Consider the following 19671-nt stretch of genomic DNA (forward strand, 5'->3'; position numbering starts at 1 on the left):
GCTCCATAGGAAGTCCGATTATTAGGAGATTTTCCCTCAAGATTGGAAAATTTGTCTTGCATATACAATACTCCAAAGTATTTCTCTAATGATTTTTTTTCTGCTCTAAGAGTTTCGAGAGTAAGTCCTCATATATAAGTTGTTTGTGCCAAATGTGAGTTTCCACTGGAAAAATTATTTTAGAACCAACGTGGTACCACTGAACAAGACCCTATTGGTTCAAGTCCCAACTCTGCCACTGCCGAGCTGTGTGATCTTGGAGGGCCACTTCTCCTGGACTCTCGTTTCTAAACTAATGGGGTTGGACCAGATTAATGTATCCCGAAGTTGGCCATTCAATGAGAATAACCATTCAATAAAACACTTGCTGAAAGCACAGATTCCCTGTTCCCCTCCCCCGGAGATCTGGCTGAGTCTGACTGGGGAGGGGCCCACACTGGGCCAGGCTCCTGGAAACTCTGTTCTGGCCCTATTATTTGAGTCCCTAGAACATTAGGAACATGGGGAACTTGTTCACAGGCTTTCTGAACCTGCCCCTTGAGCTGGACTCCTTCCAGACTTATCCTACTAGCAAAGTGGGAGCTATGTCCACTCTACTCTCTGCAAAGTGAGGCTTTCAGGTTGGGAAGGTTCAGAGGTGGGGCTTTTTGCCTGACACATGCTGGGGCAAGCTCCAGAGTCCATGTTAAAGGATCTAGGAATAGGAGAGAAATGTGGAAAGTTCTGGGTGTAGCAGGGAGATGATCAGGTATACTCAGTTGTGAAGAAAATATCTGGCCTGCTTGGGCTCCCGGTGTGCTCTGTGGTGCTGTGCTCAGTGGCTGAGTTGGCCGTACCAGTACATACAGTGCTTAAGGAACACATTACATGCAGCAATGTGGCAAGAAAGGGTTGGCTTAAGGCAGGGGAATGTGAGAATGGGTTATGTAGATGAAAAATTCCAGATCTGAAGTTGATTATAGAGGCAGCTCCCAACAACCACCCTGGGCAAAGAAGGCAGATTTTTCTTGATTACTATTCTTAAGTGAATAAATGAACTTAAATTGAGTTCAGGTTCTTGTGTGTATCCACTACCATACCCAGAGACCTAGGCTACCTGCCAACCCTGTACTACCTCCATCCAGTCTGGAGAATAAATGTCTTCATAGGCTCTCAGCTGGACGCGCACTGTCCCACAGTAGGAAAGCAGGGTAGCAGATGTAGTTACAGGGACAGGGGCTCAGGATCTTTGCTGTCAGTTCATCCCTCCAGGAGTTTAGCCTGCACTAGTCTCTAACTGAACACATGCACATAGCTCGTTTCCCCATGTATTATATTACATGGAATTTTTCAATAACAAGACTGGCAAGGAGAATCCTAAAAAACAGCAAGAGGAAAAGGAGACAACTCACTCTTGGATTGTGACTTCCGAATTGTGGTCCCAGGTAAAGGATGCCTCAGAAAACTGCACAGCTTTGTCTGTTGAGAAAAAGTCCCCTCTTTAAGTCAGATGTAGGTCCCCACATGTCTGTCTGCCCTTTCTTAGCCTTCAGGTGTCCCTCACTGCTTCCTCCAGCAGAGCCCAAGATTGCCTCTGTCAGGTGCTGACTCCTGAGCTGACAAGAGGCAAATGAAAGGTCCTGGGATGATACCAAGAGTTGCCTGCATATGATGTCGTTTTTTTACTTAGGAGTCCCAAGCCTGTTGGTAGCCCAGATTCTTGATCTACAGACAGCCTGGGTACATTCCCAGGCCCTCTGTTGCCTAGTCTCGTATAAATCCCACTTCTGAATATAAACTCAGCCATTCCCTGCCCTGGATTCCAGACCCACTGCTCCTTCTGGCTATGATGCCCCCCAGTCCTTAAACCTTTAGAACTTGTGTGTTCCTTCACTCCAGCCTGTCTTCCCAATTCCACATGCTTGGCTCCATTCTGACTTGTTTTCTAGATCCTTTGCAGGATTCCCTGCTTATCCTCAGAATAGCTGCCCCTGCTTAGCTTGGCAATCTGGCTAAGCAATCTGCTCTAAATGAAAGCATAATTTAAGTAATAATGGTATGGATACTGTGCAAATATAGGTGCAAGGTAAGTCCCCTAGCTTTCCCTTTCCATCAGTTTCTTGCTGCAAAGTACTGGTGCCAGCACTGTGAATATATATGGGATGCAACTTCCAAATTCACTTACCAAAATTGCAGTCATGTCGAATGGCAGATGTGTCCAAGTCATCCCCTCCCAAATATTTCTCTAGCCGTTCTACGGAAACACTGGCCTAGAGAAGGACATAAAGGATAAAAAAACCTCAGTGACAAGCACAAGTAGAGGAGTTTGACTTCGTCATCAGCCTTGGATGTGGAAGCAGATAGTCAACCTGCCAAGCTTCTTGCCCATGATTTGCTATTTGCCACACCTGGAACCTCTGGCCCCCTACCCTCAGCCCGCCTCCCCAGCGTGATTCAGCCACACCTCAGCCCTGGGGGCCAGCCCACTCTGAACAGAGGGAAATTAAGATGCTCTATTTCAGCCCCTCAGAAAACTCACTGTGGTGTGGGGGGAGGTCAGTTCTACTGCTCTCTTTGGACCTAGTTCCAGCAACTGTCTTCTGCCTTCTTCTAAGACAAAACTTCTGTCTGGTTCTGGTAACTGGGCCCCTGGCATGTTCTTCTTTAACTGAGTCCATGACCCATACGGTGCCTCACTGCCCACATGCCATGGTCATCAGGCCCCTTTGTCATGCAGGGAGCTGTCACCACTGCTGATCCTGCTTTTGCTCTCTATGCGATAAACTATCTGAATCTAAAAAGAGCATGTTATTTATCAGCCAAATCGATCAGCCTTCCTTAACACCCTCCAGTACCAGGAGAGGTCTTTTCCTAAACCCCAGTCCTTCCTATGGCCTGAGCTGTCTGAAGCCAGCCACCTCCAGGATGAATGCAGGTCGCCACACTTTGTCATCCTGGCTGCCTCACCAGTCTGCCACCTGCCCTGTGAACGTCCTCCTGAGGTCTGGTACCTGGTCTATCTCAGTGACTGTGCTCAGTTTTCAGGACCCAAACACTCCCTACGGCCCATTTTCTGACACCTTGAGGCTCCCAGGTTGCATTTGGTTTTACCACCATGTATGTGGCTTCATCCAAAGAGAAGCCTTTTCTCTCCTTTTGTGCCATGTTTCCCTAATCCTCCATAAATACCTCACAAGGAGATGGATGAGACTGGGATGATTATCCTCAGTTTATAGTCAGGAAAACTGGGGCTCAATGAGCTTGTGATTTTACTAAATCAAACTGTTGGTCTCCAGAGACCAAAAAAATCTCTCTAATTGAAGGTTCACCAGCAGAAGCTAGAAATGAGATATGACAGACCAGTCATTCTGGACTCTAAGGCTTTTAACCCGAGCTAATCAGTTAGCAGTGAGAGTTCCTACCTACCTGGAGCATGGTGGAGACTATCATGGGAAGCATGCTCATGGGAAAGCGCAGGATATTGAAGAGGGTGATGGAGGTGAAGGCCTTTTCTGCATCCAGAATATTACTGCTATCCACCAGGACGTAAACGGAAAACGTGATCACAGACACCTGGAAAAGCAAAGCCATCAGTGATTTATTCCTAACAGGGATCAAGCAGCCTTGTTCTAAGTCTCAGGAACACAGTGCTGTATCACAGTTGAAGGAGTCTTAGGGATTATCTCAACCCTCCCATGTTACAGATGAGAAACCTGAGCCCAGAAGAGGAGGAAATGTCTTGCCTGAGGTCATAAAGTCAACTAATGGCATTGCTGGGACCAGAGCTCGAGTCTCCTGGCTCCTGTTATCAGTGTTCCTTCCGCTACAGACCCACGCGGCCTCCCCAAGAAGATGAGAAGCCTTCCCACGCAGACCATGCCTGGATACCACATTCATGCTGAACCCCCTGGAAACTTGCTCTGGGCGGCAAGACCACCAAATTGTGCACAAGGGTGAAACTAGATTTGGGGACATGAGGTAGGAATAGCAGCATGAGGACTTGATGAGCCCCTGGATTTCAGGGTCAGGCCTACAGGTGCAGGCAGTCTATCTAAACAGACCTTCTTCTCCAGGAAGCTGACCCAGCCCACTGACTCCTGTCACTCACCAACACCGGAGTTAAGTATAAGAGAAATATCATCACAGACTGCAACTGCCCAAACGTCAGCAGGTTCCTGAGCTCTTTCTTACGAAGGTCGTGGACTTGGTTTTGGAATGAAGGTTCCCAGGCAAAATATTTCAGGATCTAATAGGATAGAAAACAGCACAGCTTACACTGGTGCCCCAAAAGGACATCAGGTGCATACCATCCACCCATGTTTCAGGATATGCTCCCCAAAATTGGGGAAGTAGAAATTCAGATTATAAAGTGTGATTACAGAAAGGTAACTTGTATTTGTTGACAACTTACTAGGTATACAACGTTTTATATACATTATCTTACTTAGTTCTAAGTGTGACCAACTGTCCCACTTTGCCTGGGATTAAAGGTTGCCCAGGATATGGGGCTTTCAGTGCTAAACCCAGAAAGTTCTGGGCAAACCAGGAAGAGGTAGCCACCTACTCTAACAGAATTACTGCATCCATTTTAACAATAAGGAAACAGGTTGAGAGAGACTAAGTAACTTGCCCAAAGTCACCATCCTAGCGAGTGGTAGAGCTGAGACCCGAAACCAGGTCTATGTTTTCATTTTGCCACATTGGCAAGAAGGCATATAGAGCTCTGTGTGGAGAAATAGCAGGATGTTCAAAGGGGCCTCTGTTTCATTTTCAAGAGGTTTAGGGTAATATTAAAGTCCATGAATTCAAAAACAACGTATATATTAAAAAAGAATTTATTGGTCACCTTTGAAGGATGAAAATGCATTATTTTGAAATCTAGTAAATAGAGGAAAGAAGCCTGTATTTATCCTGCCTATCCTGTACAAACTTTATTTTAGGGTAACCAACTAGCTGATTAAAGATCATTCTTCATTACACAATTCCACCTAAGCAATGGCAAAGGAATAATGGAATTAAAACATCACCCTTTTGCAACTACTAATGAAATAACAGAATAAGGCAATGATCATCAGTGGCTGCTAAAACCTTTATGACAGTGTTTTTCAATTTTGGCTGCATATTAGAATCACTTAGGGAGCTTTCAAAAAAAAACATATATATATATATATACACACACACCCAGAGAGTCCAAAAAAATGGTTTGAAGTAGGCCCCAAGCCTCAGTGGGTTTACAAACTTCCCAGGGGATTGAAATGTGCTGCCGGGGCCACAAATCACTACTCTGGGTGAAAGAACAGCAGGAAACACAATAAAGGATGAGTCAGGCTGACAACGCCTGGACCCCATAAACACTCATCATCGCTAAGTTAGGAAGCAAGCTCTCTCTGAAAGTATCCTTGCCCCTCAACCCCACCCCAAACAAACAAACACAAGAAACAAACAGGCCAAAATATACTCAAGCCTCTAGATCTAACCACCAATTTACAAGAAACATTGGAACAAGACAACTTGTTTTCTCTAAAATGACCAAATGACTACTGTAGATCAAAAGCACTCTCAACTAAATGCCATGTGTGGGCAGTTTTTGGATCCTTATTCAAACTAACCAACGGTAAAATAAAATTAAATTAAAAAGACATGTATGAGGTAATTGGGGAAATTTAATGGTATCAAAGGACTGTTTTTTTTTTTTTCAGGTATGCTATTGGTATTGTGGTTATGTTAAAAAATGAAGTCCTTATTTTAGAAATACATACCCAGTATTTACAAATGAAATGACAAAATATCTGAGATTTGATTTTAAATAATCTAGCAGGGCATGAAGTGGAGAGTGGGGATATAGATGAAACAAGTTAGGTCATGCTGATAATTGCTGGAGCTCGGTGATAAATCCATGGGGCTTCATTAAACCATTCTCTTTACTTTTGTGCACATTTGACAATCTCTACAGTAAAATACAAAAACGAAACAAGCCATTTAACATAATTAAATAGAAATCATGATCAAAAGAGGTCCTGAGAGGAGTACCAGGACAAGAAACAGGAGACTTCCGGGCTAATGAATCAGAAGTCATGGGACACATCACAGGCCCAGAAGCAGAAGTCCACAACCTCTAGCAAGTTTGTTAAGCCCAAGAACCCAATGTTGCCGTCATTGTGCCCAGAGTCACCTACACTCAGCTTCTTACCTTGATCCCACTGAGAACCTCATTCATGATCTTTAAACGGTTGTCTTTATACTTCATATTTTTAACCTGCCAGGAAAAAGTGAAACAAACACAGAACACACTTCCATGTGAGAGGGTCCAGATTTGCTGCAGATACTAAATCTCAGTGGTGCTTGTGGCTGTCACTTGGTGAGAACTTGAGGTGCCCAGTGATGGGCTGTCTCTCCCACTCTCCTCCTTGCCTCCCCACCCCTGCCACACCCACCTTCTTTCTGAACCTGAACAGCCTTGGCCCGACTGTGCCCTCCTCCTAGGTTGTTTTTTCCATGGCTTCCTCCTTTACATTCAGGTTGGTGTTGTCCAGAGCTCAGCTCAATGTCCCCTCCTCACAGAGGTCATTCCTGATCCCATAACCTAACACTGCCACCCACCCACTCACTAGCATATCACCCTGTTGAATTCTCTGCATAGTACTTATCATAACTGACATTTTCCTTCTTTGCTTTTACTTGTTTATGGCCTGAATCTCCACCCCAAGTAGAACGTAAGTTCCACAAGAGCAAGAGCCTTGTCTAATTTGCTGCTGTGTTCCCCCCAAAATAGGATATACAAAAAATATTTTTAAAATATTTGCAACTAAATGAATGCAAAACAAATGGACTAAATGACATACGCCACTGAGTTCACCCATCCAAAATATGATTTCCGGCATAGCTAACAACTGTCCACATGGAGCCCTGCTACCTGGTGGTAGCAGGGTTGATTGCCAGGATTTAGGCCTAAAGTTTGGGTTGCTCATGTGACTGCTCTGTGTGGCTGGTTTACATTACTATGACGGAGAAACAGGGCCAATAATCACTGTGCTAAGAACAGCCCAGTGGAGCAGGGTGTAAGAGTTACATGCAGGGTCCCTGGGCAGCTCTTCTCTTTCCAATGAGGAACATGAATCAAGACAGAGTATATAAACCCTAAGAGTGGTGAGAAGATGAAAAGGGAAGATAAAGCCAAGCTCATCTGAGACAGTGGCAAGTCTTCTACCAGCTTTGCGTTGCTCAAACTCCAATCACAAGTCAGAATAGAGGAAATAAAAGACTTTAGACTTTGAAGAACATAAACATGTCCCCAGTGACTGTTTCTTTACCTGAATAGCCCTACTCTTGGTGGCAATTACCCCATTAATTGGGATTAGGAGCACCATCACCCCAACACCTGCTAAGACTGAGGGTCCCAACTCTGCCCACAGGAAGTAGATGGACAAGGAAATCTGTAGAACGTTTGACCACAGCAGGTGGATGAAGTTGGTCACGTCCATGAGCTTCTGGGCGTCCACAGACATCAGGTTCACTGTTTCTCCAATGCTGTACTGCTTCCTGGCCTGGTTGGATAGAGTCAGCGCCTAAAAACAAAGATTGGAATTGGGACACCTGGACAAGGCCAAGGATACTGGGGAGTGAGAGGGAAATTCAGGAAGGAAGTGAAAGACAGTAGAAGGATGGGCTCCATATGGACACAACTTTTCCAAAGGGCTGGGATCTTCTTGCCACTAAATCTTTTTTTTTTTTTTTGAGGTACGCAGGCCTCTCACTGCTGTGGCCTCTCCCGTTGCGGAGCACAGGCTCCGGACGCGCAGGCTCAGTGGCCATGGCTCACGGGCCCAGCTGCTCCACGACATGTGGGATCTTCCTGGACTGGGGCACGAACCCATGTCCCCTGCATCGGCAGGCGGACTCTCAACCACTGCGCCACCAGGGAAGTCCTTGCCACTAAATCTTACACACAGTGTTCTCTCATTCTTGGCCACTCTTTCCTGCTATTCCTACCTTCCCCAACATCTGTTCCTCCACACACTTTTTTTGCTCAGAAAAGTCCTATTTATCTCTTAGTGTCAACTTAGATGGAACTTCTTCTCAGAAGACTTCCCTGACTCCCAAGTTTAGGTGAGATATTTCTCCTGTGTATTCCCCTAACAACCCGTGCTTACCTCTGCCATGACACTCACCACACTTCACTGCGTAATTTTGTTTTTCTATTTCTCCACCAGTTGTAAACTCTGTAAGGGCAAGGGCTACATCTGTCCAATTCACTACCGCTTTCACATGCACACAGTAGGGAAACCAAATACTGAAGGATGGAAGGAACGGAGGGATGAAAGGAAGAAGCATGTATTCATTCTTGCCTTGCAGACTTTAATGTGGCAATGTTATTTGGAGCCATACTGTGAGGAGGTTGCAACCATTCCCAAGGAGGACAGAGATCTTAGAATGGTGAGGAAAGCTGCGGGGTTCACACACTGGAAGCAAAATGACTTATTGTCAGGAATTTGAGGGCAATATCTAGATGCCTGAATCTTGCAGCATGAGCCTCTTGTTCTCTTGTTAGAGAGATCAGAAGGCTGACACCCACAGTCTGTCACTTACAGCAGTGCCTTGTACAAATTCTCCCAGACAAGGGGCTGGGGGGTGGGTGGTGGCTGCATGAAACCAGCTTGTACTACGCTCACCAAGCCACCCTCTGGTGTGGGCTACATCTTTCCAGAGGAATGAAAGCCTTCTTCTAATTCCCACAAGGCAGTATATGGGCTATGAGTGGCCCTAGAGATCACCTTCATCCTCCTCCTAGAAGCTCTACTGTCACCTTACTCCATCAATAAAGTCTTTAGAATATATCAGGATTCTTGGTTGTACAGTAAAAAGAAGGAAATTTCCTAAAATGTTAGGCTACCAAGGTTCTAGAGACATCATTTCACTGCTATGCCTCCCCTTTGGTATTGAAAAACAAAAACAAAAAGTAACATCTAATTACCCTTCAAGGTAATCACTATACTTTTCTTTTTTCAATAAATCTTTGTAAAGTGGTAAAGTCATTAATTTAGTCCCAATAGCCCTTGTCTAGAGGCAGGTCCTGTCTATGTGATTCTAGGCATTGAAATGATCTAAGCCCTACTTCTCTGTAAACTAGGGGTAATGCAGTTACTTCCCAGGGCTAAGAATTGATAATGGACGTAAAAAATGTTTCATAACATTTCATAAATGAAGCATAATCTAAACATATAAAATTAGTCAATTTTAAATTCTATTTTAGGGACTGCCCTGGTGGTCCAGTGGTTAAGACTTCGCCTTCCATTGCCCGGGGTGGAGGTTCGATCCCTGGTCAGGGAGCTAAGATCCCACATGCCTTGGGGCCAAAAAAACAAAACATAAAACAGAAGCAATACTGTAACAAATTCAATAAAGACTTTAAAAATGGTCCACATCAAACAAAATCTTTAAAAAAAAATTCTATTTTAGGAGCAATATTTATTTGAATGAAGGTCTCATTAAGGGCTCTATCCTTATGGATTGTAACAGTTGCAAAACTTGGAACATATCAATATTAAGAATCAAAGTAGTGGAAATGAATCATCACAATTGTAAAAGTGTACGTTCATAGAAATGTCTGAGACAGCCTGGTTAGTGACCTTATATCCTGCAAACCAGCAGAAATACAGTATCTCCAGAAGGAATAAGGGGATTAAAATTTTAATTTTGGAGAAGACAAATTCCAGTGTGAGGGTATCTGGGAGTTCAAAGAACTTGACCAGACTTCTGATCTAAAGACATTCGGATCACCTCTCTGGGTCTCTCGACGAGTCAGCATCTACTCAGGAAAGACAAAAGACACACTGGAGTCTTAAGAGAGGAAAGCAAAGGATAAAATCAGGAACTGTAACAGAGAAATCACTATGATGGAACACTCCAGTGGTGGATGAAAAAGAGAAAGAAAAGGCAACCGACTGATGTTCTGACCTATAAAAAGTATCATCATCTCCTAATGGATGAATTTTCTCCTCAGGCTTGTAGTCACTATTTTCATTTCTTTTTATTTATTTTTTAAATTGAGATATACTTGACTCTACTTTCATTTCTTAAGGGAAAAAATGAGAATTCACCTTGGTGTCTAGGACGGAGGGAAATAAAGTTGCTCTGAGAAAGTTAAACATTAAAAGCAACGTGTCAGAGGGAAGATGGGGAAAATCATCTTAAGGAAATGGAATAGCTCCCAAGTCTGCAGAACTTGGGAAGTTATTTACAAATCCAAATATTGAAGGTATTTACAAATCCAAATATTGAAGGTATTTACAAATCCAAGAAAGGAATCAGGCAGAGGACGTGTTGGTCGTTACTCAAGACTGAGAAAAAGAAGTTGCTAGGCAAAAGTCAGTCTGAGGAGATGGAGTCCTGGTTCACAGAGCGTTCTGGTCTATGGCAAAATTGTGATTTGAGATGGACACACCAGGTCTTATGAGCCAAGTTTCATGTAGTATTTGGTTTAAATGTTGGTGATTTGAAGAGCCTGCCCTTGGCCAGCTTCTTTTCTTACTTTACATTCTGTCCCAAGGTGTTGTCACCTTGTGGAGAGAGGAAGGAAGAGAGGGACGGTATGCAAGCCTTCAAAGCTGGAAGGCAGATCCCGGGCAGAGAACAGCTTGCCGGCTTTTCCCTGGAGTGCACCCCACCCCCCCACACACAGACGCTCTATGTCTGTATACACACTTTTCATTTTCATCTCCAAAGAAATATCTAAAGAAGGCTGTGTGTTTAGCCAAAATCCAGTGTTGAGATCAGTTATCATTTCCGTCAAATTTTTCCTCAATCTGGGAAGAAATGCTCACGTTTACAAAGGGGATTTTCTTTGGTGATGCCTGGCATATTCCACTTACCTTCTTATATACAGAAGCCATGATGGTGGTCCGTACTTTCATGCCCAGCATAAAGCACAGTTTAAAGTAATACTGAAGGCAGAGAGACTGGATGAGGGCCACGGCGAAGAAGAGGATTGAGTAGAGATACCCAGTCCACAGATATATGTCATGGTCATTTGCAAAGGAGATCAGCAATCTGCCAGAGCAAAACCAAGTAAGTGGCGCTGTCAAGCCTCCGAGGGCTCTTCACCCTCCTTGTGCACAGCCAGCTACGCTATCCTACCCGGTTGGTAACAAAAGTGACCAGAATTGTTCAATGCTCTTGGAAGACTGAGCTCCACAGCCATGCCAGCACTCTTGCCTTTTTTGGAGATAGGCAGCAAGGGCTAAGGGTTGACGACCCATGACCGTGAGACGGGATAACGTGTGCTCCACAAAGCTGCCACTGCAATGCTTTCTTTGATGCTCTCTTTCCCTACCCTCTGGTAAAAGAGGATGTTATGTAGCAAGTTGATTGATTCCTGGAAAGGAATTAGGACTTGTATCCAGCGTGAGTTAGAAGGGTTTCCCCTGGAGGATAGTTCATTCCATAGATCCTGGCAGACTGAAGTCCTGTCATGATTAACCCGAACCTCCCACTGAATGCGTGACTGTGGAGCAATGAGGTTACAGAGACTATGTACAAGCCTCTCCTGGGGTATGAGGCCCACGTTTTGGACATGACTCAGCTTACAGCAGTTCTGTTTAAGAAGAAAGCACCCCTAAGAAGCATCTGGCTTCCTACGAGGAGAAGGACATGGAAAACAGGGAGGCTAAAGGATCAAAATGATTTTTCAGATCATTTTAGATCTTGAAAAATGCCTTGTGCTTTTCATGAACACAATGCTGTAAGGTTGAAGAAAATTATGAGCATTTAAAAAAACGGAAACTCAATAATAGTCTCCTGCCTGCATATACAAGGGGCAAAAAGCAGAGTGGCAGAGGAGGCCCTGCAAGGACAAGCCAGGGCCTGGGGACTCACTTCAGCAGCTGAGGATTCAGGAACATGAGGATGTCATACACCAGCTTCAGCAGGAATGATTTCAGGAGGATGACGTAGAAAGTTTTGAAGAGGGCTTTCACCAACCAGGACTTGGGGAAGTCTTTAGTGGTCTCAGACTTCTTTTTATTCTTTTTAGTTTCTTCCTGGGTACAAAACCAGACAACATCAGTGCTTGCAGAGCTGCGTGGTGAAAGACTTTGTCTTTACTGAACAGTTCCCAAGTGTTAGCCCCTGAGCCCTGCTGCCCTCTTTGTACAGGTTTCAGTCTTCTCTCCACTGCCTGATCCCCTTCACCCTTTTAAATGCTATCACTGTTCCCCCCTCTCTCCCTCCTGATACTTCGGATCTATTTTGGATTAGGAAAACAGGCAACAAACCTGGTGAGAATACCATGTAAAAGCAAAGAACAGCCTCTGACTGGGGGACTGTGGGGCATCGTGGGAGGGAAGGGCATGGGCGTGATTTTATATATATATATTTCGGATGCTTAAAAGCCTTTTCATTCTCTTCTTGCTCATGGTCATTGTGGGATGTTATGGGTCGAATAGAATCCCCCCAAAAGGTATGTTCAAGTCCTAACCCCCGGTGCCTTAGAACGTGCCCTTGTTTGGAAATAGGGCCTTTGCAGATGTAATCAAGATGAGGTCATTAGAGTGTGTCATGGAATGGGTCCTACTCCAATATGACTGGTGTCCTTGTAAGAAGAGACACAGACATGGGGGAAGAGGACACATGATGACAGAGGCAGAGAGTGGAGTGAAAACATCCACAAGCCAAGGAACACCAAGGACGGCTGGTAAAACCCAGAAGGTGGGAGAGGCAAGGAAGGTTTCTTCCCTACAGGTTTTAGAGGGAGGATGGCCCAGCTGATGCTTTGATTTCAGACCTCTGGCCTCCTGAGTTGTGAGACATTTCTGTTGTTTTAAGCCACGCGGTTCGTGGTGCTTTGTTTCAGCGACCCCGGGAATCTACTACATGGGATATCACCACCCACTCTCCCGCCTCTTCCTTTTCCTGTCTCAGGAGTCCCCACCAGGCCCCCAATTCCAGCCTCTCAGCCTCAGTGACATCCTCTTGTAATTCCTCTCACTGAGGTCCCATCTGATTTGTCTCTTGCCTGAACACCTGCCTCAACCTGCTTCCCATCTTCCACTTTTGCCTCCCAACCATCTGTTCTCCTGGCAGCTGCTTCAGTGGGCTTTTAACAATGTAAATTGACTGCATTACGCCTCTGCTCAAAACTTTCCACTGGCTTTCCATCAGAGTTAAAATAAAATCCAGGCTCCTCACCATGGCCCATGAGGGTCTACACCACTTAATCCCTGCCCCTTTCCCCCGAGCTCACCTCACCCCTCACTCAGCCTCTCTCTCCATGCTCCCGCATCCTCTTTCTCTCCTTCAAACAAGCCGACCATGTTCCCCTCTCGGCTTCCCCCATCCTGCGCCCTCTGAGTGAAATACGCTTCCTTCTCATGGGCTCTTTTCATTGCTTGGATCTTTACCCAAATGTCATCTCCTCTGAGAAGCCTCTCCTGTTACTCTAAGGAAGCACTTCACGCCAGACACATTAACATGTTTTCTTAATACTCTTTCAGGCTGATCCTTATACCTGTGCCCAGAATGGTCTCTGACACACAGTGGTACTCAATAAATATTTTCAAGTGAATAAAAAAATAAATTAGCTGCTAATGCTAAATCCCACCAATGTGCAGATTCTAGTAATGCTAAGGTATTCTTTTATTTTTCTATTTAAAAAAACATTTTATTGTGGAAAATTTCAAATATACCCCAAATGAGAGAGATCAGTACTACATTATACTCTCATGTATCCATCACTAAGGTACTATTAGTATTGTGAATATTACTAATAATATAAAATGCACTGTAAAGTATAAAGTGCTGTCAGAATGAAAGGATTCACCAGGACATTGGTGTCCTCTTGCCAAAAACATACAGCACATTCGAACAGACACTCGTGGGAAAGTTACCAGGACAAGGACATCTTGGCTTTGACTCTGCTTCTTGTCCAAACCATGCAGCCTGGCTCCAGGGTTCCACTGGGAGTTCTTCTGCTGCCGTTTCTGGAATGCCTGCCGGGCCTTCTGCAGCTCTCCTGCCATGTACTTTTCAAACCTGCTGACTAGTGTCTTTGTTTTAGTCTCTTCATCAATATCCCAGATATCTTCAAGCGTCAGAGGTTTCTTGAAGCCTTTCAGAACAATGCTGGAACAAGAGCGACCCACAGGCTGAGGCCCTGCAAGTGGGACCAGAGGCTGTCTCCTCGCTGCCTCTGTCAAAACCATCCAGTCCCAGGATGGAGGGACAGAAGAATGGGGCTTCTCCCTTGCTCTACTATCCCAGCTCCTACCTCTTGGAACTCGAAACAGGAGTGGGGAGAGCAGAAAAGGGAGTGGGTGGGGGTGATGGAAGGTGGGAGAAAACAAGAGAAGGGGAAGGAGTCCTACTGAATTGAGAGCCAAAAGCGCATCACCTCCCCCGATCCTGTTCCTTCCTTCTCAAACACTGGCTGCCTCTCTGCTGCCCTGGCATCTCCCTGAGGAGCCTCCACGATGCCCTTAAGGAACTGAGCAGACCTGGGGGTGCCTCTAATACTCTCTCTCTAGATCAGGGCTCCTCAACCTGGGATTTGAGAACATGGATGGAAAATAAATTACATCTTTACTTTTATTAGCTTCTAACTGAAATTTAGCCTTTCCTTCTAATATGAATGTAGTCAACCCACCACAGTTCCAAAACAGAGTACTTGTTACCAGGTAACAAAAGTCACAGATGTTTTCATGGCTCATTTACACTCATCACTGCTTTGAAACTATTAAACCCAGCCAGCATTAGGTCTTGATATTTAATGCATTAATAAAGAAGCACATGTATTACTATATCACAAATTTGGTAACTACATTTCAATATATTTGTTTCCCTTTATAATCCCATGTCTTTTATTGTACACATTTAAAACATCATCTGAGAAGGGATTCATGGGTGTTACCAGGCTGCCAAAGGGGTCCGTGGAACTACAAAGGCCAAGGACGGCTGCTGCAGATCCTCTGGAAGCCCAGAACAGCTATTTCATCCCTTACCCGAGTCTGTGCCACACTCCTTGACCCCAAATTTCCCTTTTCCTGTCCTACTGCCTCCTTTTCCTCCTATCCTTTTTTTTTTCATGGAACTCCTCAGGCTACCAAGAGCAAACCCCCTCCTTCCTCTCCTCAGCTTCCCCATCCGCCCAGTGAAGGGACTGCAGTAAACTGATCTGTATGTTTTAACATTCTCTGACGCTAAGTAGAGGAGAAATGGAAGCCATGGCAGGCACTTTTAAAATTAAGATTTCCATCACTTTCAGGAGAGTGAGGGGGGAGGGATATAGACAAGCCACACTCCAGGTATTTCCTACCTGTCATACCAACTAAAGGTGATGCTACTCAGAAATGAAGCTGTGGTTGAAGGATGCTGCAAGACACACAAAAAATCAGACAGGAAATCAATTAGAAACAGGAATTCTATGGAACTCTAAAATCAGAAGCTGAGTTTTCTAAATATGATGTTGTGCTAGAAACTAGATATGATACTGAAGTAGGCTGGTCAACGTGTTTGTTCGGAGACTCTAAGGTCACCAGTAGAATGATAACCAGACTTTTTGGCACAGATGTAGGAATTAACTGTCTATGCTGAAGCTTGGTGGGTCAATATAAAAGTCAGTGTTTCCAGGCTTCCCTGGTGGCGCGGTGGTTGAGAGTCTGTCTGCAGATGCAGGGGACACAGGTTTGTGCCCCCGTCCGGGAAGATCCCACATGCTGCGGAGCGGCTGGGTCCGTGAGCCAAGGCCGCTGAGCCTGCGCGTCTGGAGCCTGTGCTCCGCAACGGGAGAGGCCACAGCAGTGAGAGGCCCGCGTACCGCAAAAAAAAAAAAAAAAAAAAAGAAGTCAGTGTTTCCAAATTCTAGTCACTTTGTTTCCTTACGTCACAAAATGGACTATACTACTATATTCTGGGCTTGTGGGACCTTCATGAGACCTAGACATCTCCAAGTTACATCTGTCAAGATACCATCCAATTAAATAATATATGAAGGGGTCATATTTAGAGTCTCACTTTTGATGAGTCATTTTTTTCTGAAAATGCTGAAAGGATCAGGACCAGGATCTGGAGTGCATAGCAGATGAGGAACACGCAGGAATAGGCCAGGTTAGGGTTGCTGCCCTATGGGAGGGGACAAAGAAAATGAGCCTTTTATCTGAATTAAGTCTAAACAGCCCCTATGTATCAAGGCTTGTGATTAAAGTCTATTATCAAATCCCCTAAATACAGTCCTACCCTGCAACTCAATTTACCTTATGTCATTTACTCCAACTTAGAAGTTGCCCAGCAGTACCTCCTATCACCATCTCTTTCCTCCTTACCCTTAAGAGTGTCCGGATCAGAGTCTGAAACTGGAAAGTGCCACAGAGTATTGAGAGAATCCAGAACACGGACAGGAACCAAGAGTCCTTCTGTACACACCATCGCCTGCTGTGTTGGATCAGCAAAACCAGGATCTAGCGAGAAATTCACATCATGTTTTGAAAAATATTGTCACTAACACCAAGGACAAGAGGCAAGAAGGATGTCAGAGAACAGGGGAAGAAACGGGGGCTGAAGGGGGAGATTGTTGTAACTAATCGGACGCCAAATAGTACATTTCCTCCGTGATACCATCCGACTTTTTCTTTCAGGACCCCAGTGCTCTCTCTGGAGCTCCCTTCCCTATCCCATCTCTATTCACCACACTTGGGCAGGGGGTCAGAGAAGAACGCAGAGGGTCACCACCTGCATCTAAATGGAATAAGTTTGGGAGCCAGAAAAATCTTTCTGAGGCCCAAGAAAATAATTTCAGGCACTACAGTAATCAGGTTGGGGAGGCAGATTCTGCTGAATAGGTGCAAGGCGTCTGTATCACAATATTTTCTAATAATATTAGACTAAGCAATTAGCAACAACAAAAAACTTTGCCTCGCATTATTCACTTAGTTACAATTAATTAAATGTTGTTTTCCCAGACCCAGTGCTGTGCTAGTAAACTGGCATTCTGAAAACTAAGCCATGATTTGTGGCATGTGTGAATTTCCATGGTATAAATACTCCCACCGTGGTGGGTTTCAATCTCCAACATGATGTCACCAAACTCAGGATTGGGAAGAGAGGCGCAGTCAGCTCCGTGAGCTGGCTCCAGCGCACTGCTCTCTAGACTCTTCTCTGTTTTATAACAACAGTGACAAAACCAAGTCCTTACAGGGGCCAAGCAGAGCATGTTACTGAGTGAAGTGAGGGTGGAGGACAGTATTGAGCACATACCTGGTCTAATGCAACCAACTGCTACTCAGTCCTAGCTGACCGCTGCCCTGTGGGAATGTCGGCCCAAAGTTGCCAGGCATTCTGATTTTTCAAGAAAGTTTAGGAATCAAAATAATTATGTTGTATCTTCCTCTTTCAAAATGATGGTAACGGGGCTTCCCTGGTGGCGCAGTGGTTGAGAGTCCGCCTGCCAATGCAGGGGACACGGGTTCGTGCCCCGGTCCGGGAAGATCCCACATGCCGCGGAGCGGCTGAGCCCTTGAGCCATGGCCGCTGAGCCTGCGCGTCCGGAGCCTGTGCTCCGCAACAGGAGAGGCCATGACAGTGAGAGGCCTGCGTACCACAAAAACAAAAACGAAAAACAAAAACAAAAAAACAAAAATGATGGTAATGGGAATTCCCTGGCGGTCCAGTGGTTAGGACTTGGCACTTTCACTGCTGGGGGCCTGGGTTTGATCCCTGGTTGGGGAACTAGGATCCCACAAGCCGCTTGACACGGCCAAAAATAAAAAATAAATAAATAAAATAAAATGATGGTAACGAATTCAATTGTTTTTTTAAACACTGTACAGCTCTCCCTCCCCCCACAAAAAACCCTGCCTGTAGGAGAGACATAATTTTCTGTCATCAAATTTACAAAAACAAGTCTAGACTCAGTGATCCATTGATTAGAGTCACCAATCAACTTAAAAACAATGTTTACAGCATGTAGAAAATTCTTTTACATCAAGAAACTTGGATTTCATCTGTGATCCTTAGATGGCAAGATATGAGGGCATAAGTCACATGTTAATCATTAAAGCTAATACTTACCTTAGGAAGAAGGCATTAAAAGTAGTGTTTAAAAGCAAATGAAAAGCTAAAATTGGTTTCACCCTATTACAACCAAGCTTTGCTTCATCATAGGTCCCTTGAAAAAGGTAGATGGAATTGGACTTTATTTCATTCCATAGGAGCAAATTTCAGCTGGATGGCTATGAGTAGAGAGAAGATAAACAGGATAGAAGTGATGATGGGCCTCACCCATGTGCCCAGGTAGAGGCTTGGATTGGTATATCTAACGGCAGGGACTGTGGCTTGTCCAGTGTCTTCTGTGAGTGCAAGGGCCAGATCTATGACTGCCAGATTAAGAAGAAACCCAACAAGCACCTGAGAAGGCAAAAAAAACACTGTTAGGAAGATATCATTCTTAAGAATAGAATGGTTCCCAGTAATGTATGGTAAAAATAGTAGGTAGCACAAGATATGGAAGCAACCTAAATGTCCATCAACAGATGAATGGATAAAGATGTGATACACACACACACACGCACACACACACACACACACACACGCGCACAATGGAATACTACTCAGCCATAATAAAGAATGAAATTTTGCCATTTGCAGCAACATGGATAGACCTGGAGGGCATTATGCTTAGTGAAATAAGTCATAGAAGGACGTATACCGTATGATATCACTTATATGTGGAATCTAAAAAATATAACAAGCTAGAGAATTTATATTATATTCTTTTTGTTATCAAAAAAGAAGCAGACTCACAGAGAACAGACTAGTTGGTTACCAGTGGGGAGAGGGAAGAGGGGAGGGGCAATATAAGGGTAGGGGATTAAGAGGAACAAACTATTAAGTATATAATAAGCTACAAGGATATATTGTACAACATGGGGCATATAGCTAATATTTTATAATAACTATAAATGGAGTATTCACCTTTAAAATTGTGAATCACTATATGTACATCTGTAACTTATATAACATTGCACATCAACTATACTTCAATAAAAATGGTAGGCAATGATTCAGATAACACTCAATAATTATGGAATCAATGATATATATAGTTCAAGTAATGGAATAAAGTTCAAAGTATGCTAAGTGTTGTTAAGGAACGTTGATTGTCATGGTTTTAAAATACGTCCACAAATTCTCCAATACTCCTCCCTTCAAAAGATAGCTTAGTTCCCCTTCCCTTGAGTATGGGCTGAGCTCTGACTCACTTGTAATAAATAGAATATGGCAGAAGTGACAGTGTGCGACTTCCAAGATTAGGTCATAGAAAACAATGTGGCTTCCTCTTTGTTCTCTCTCTCAGATCACTCACAGCAAGGTCAACTTCCAGCCTCATCGTGAGGACACTCAAGTAGCTCTATGGAGAGGTCCACTTGGTGAGGAACTGAGACCTCCTGCCAAAAGCCATGTGGGTGTGTCAATTTAGAAGCAGATCTTCTAGCCCCAGTCAAGCCTTCAGGTGACCTTAGGCAGAGCCTGCATATTAATAACAGCAGCCTCATGACAGACCCTGAAGTCAGGTAAGCTGCTCCCAAATATCTGACCCATAGAAACTGAGATTTAAAAAAAAAAAAGTTTATTTTTAAGCCGCTAAATTTTGGACTAATTTGTTCCATAGCAATAGATAACTAATAAAATAGATTTAAAGGGGGAATT

At 44.3% G+C, this 19671-nt stretch overlaps 1 protein-coding gene across 1 annotated transcript in view; it reads right to left on the minus strand.

Annotated features, from left to right (window-relative positions):
- ABCC2 (ATP binding cassette subfamily C member 2) overlaps window positions 1-19351 on the minus strand; it is a 60390-nt gene extending 41039 nt beyond the window's left edge. The window contains exons 1-14 of the mRNA XM_067711182.1: window positions 19328-19351; window positions 18244-18369; window positions 16290-16424; window positions 15982-16089; window positions 15284-15339; window positions 13860-14094; window positions 11851-12014; window positions 10848-11025; window positions 7290-7544; window positions 6170-6235; window positions 4088-4225; window positions 3406-3552; window positions 2165-2249; window positions 1392-1458 (exon numbers count right to left, since the gene is read on the minus strand). Of these exons, the coding sequence (XP_067567283.1) occupies window positions 1392-1458; window positions 2165-2249; window positions 3406-3552; window positions 4088-4225; window positions 6170-6235; window positions 7290-7544; window positions 10848-11025; window positions 11851-12014; window positions 13860-14094; window positions 15284-15339; window positions 15982-16089; window positions 16290-16424; window positions 18244-18369; window positions 19328-19351 (1784 nt within the window). The remainder of the gene's footprint in view (window positions 1-1391; window positions 1459-2164; window positions 2250-3405; window positions 3553-4087; window positions 4226-6169; window positions 6236-7289; window positions 7545-10847; window positions 11026-11850; window positions 12015-13859; window positions 14095-15283; window positions 15340-15981; window positions 16090-16289; window positions 16425-18243; window positions 18370-19327) is intronic.
- Window positions 19352-19671: the final 320 nt, after the last annotated feature.

Source organism: Pseudorca crassidens, chromosome 16, assembly GCF_039906515.1.
Source record: "Pseudorca crassidens isolate mPseCra1 chromosome 16, mPseCra1.hap1, whole genome shotgun sequence".
NCBI lineage: Eukaryota > Metazoa > Chordata > Mammalia > Artiodactyla > Delphinidae > Pseudorca > Pseudorca crassidens.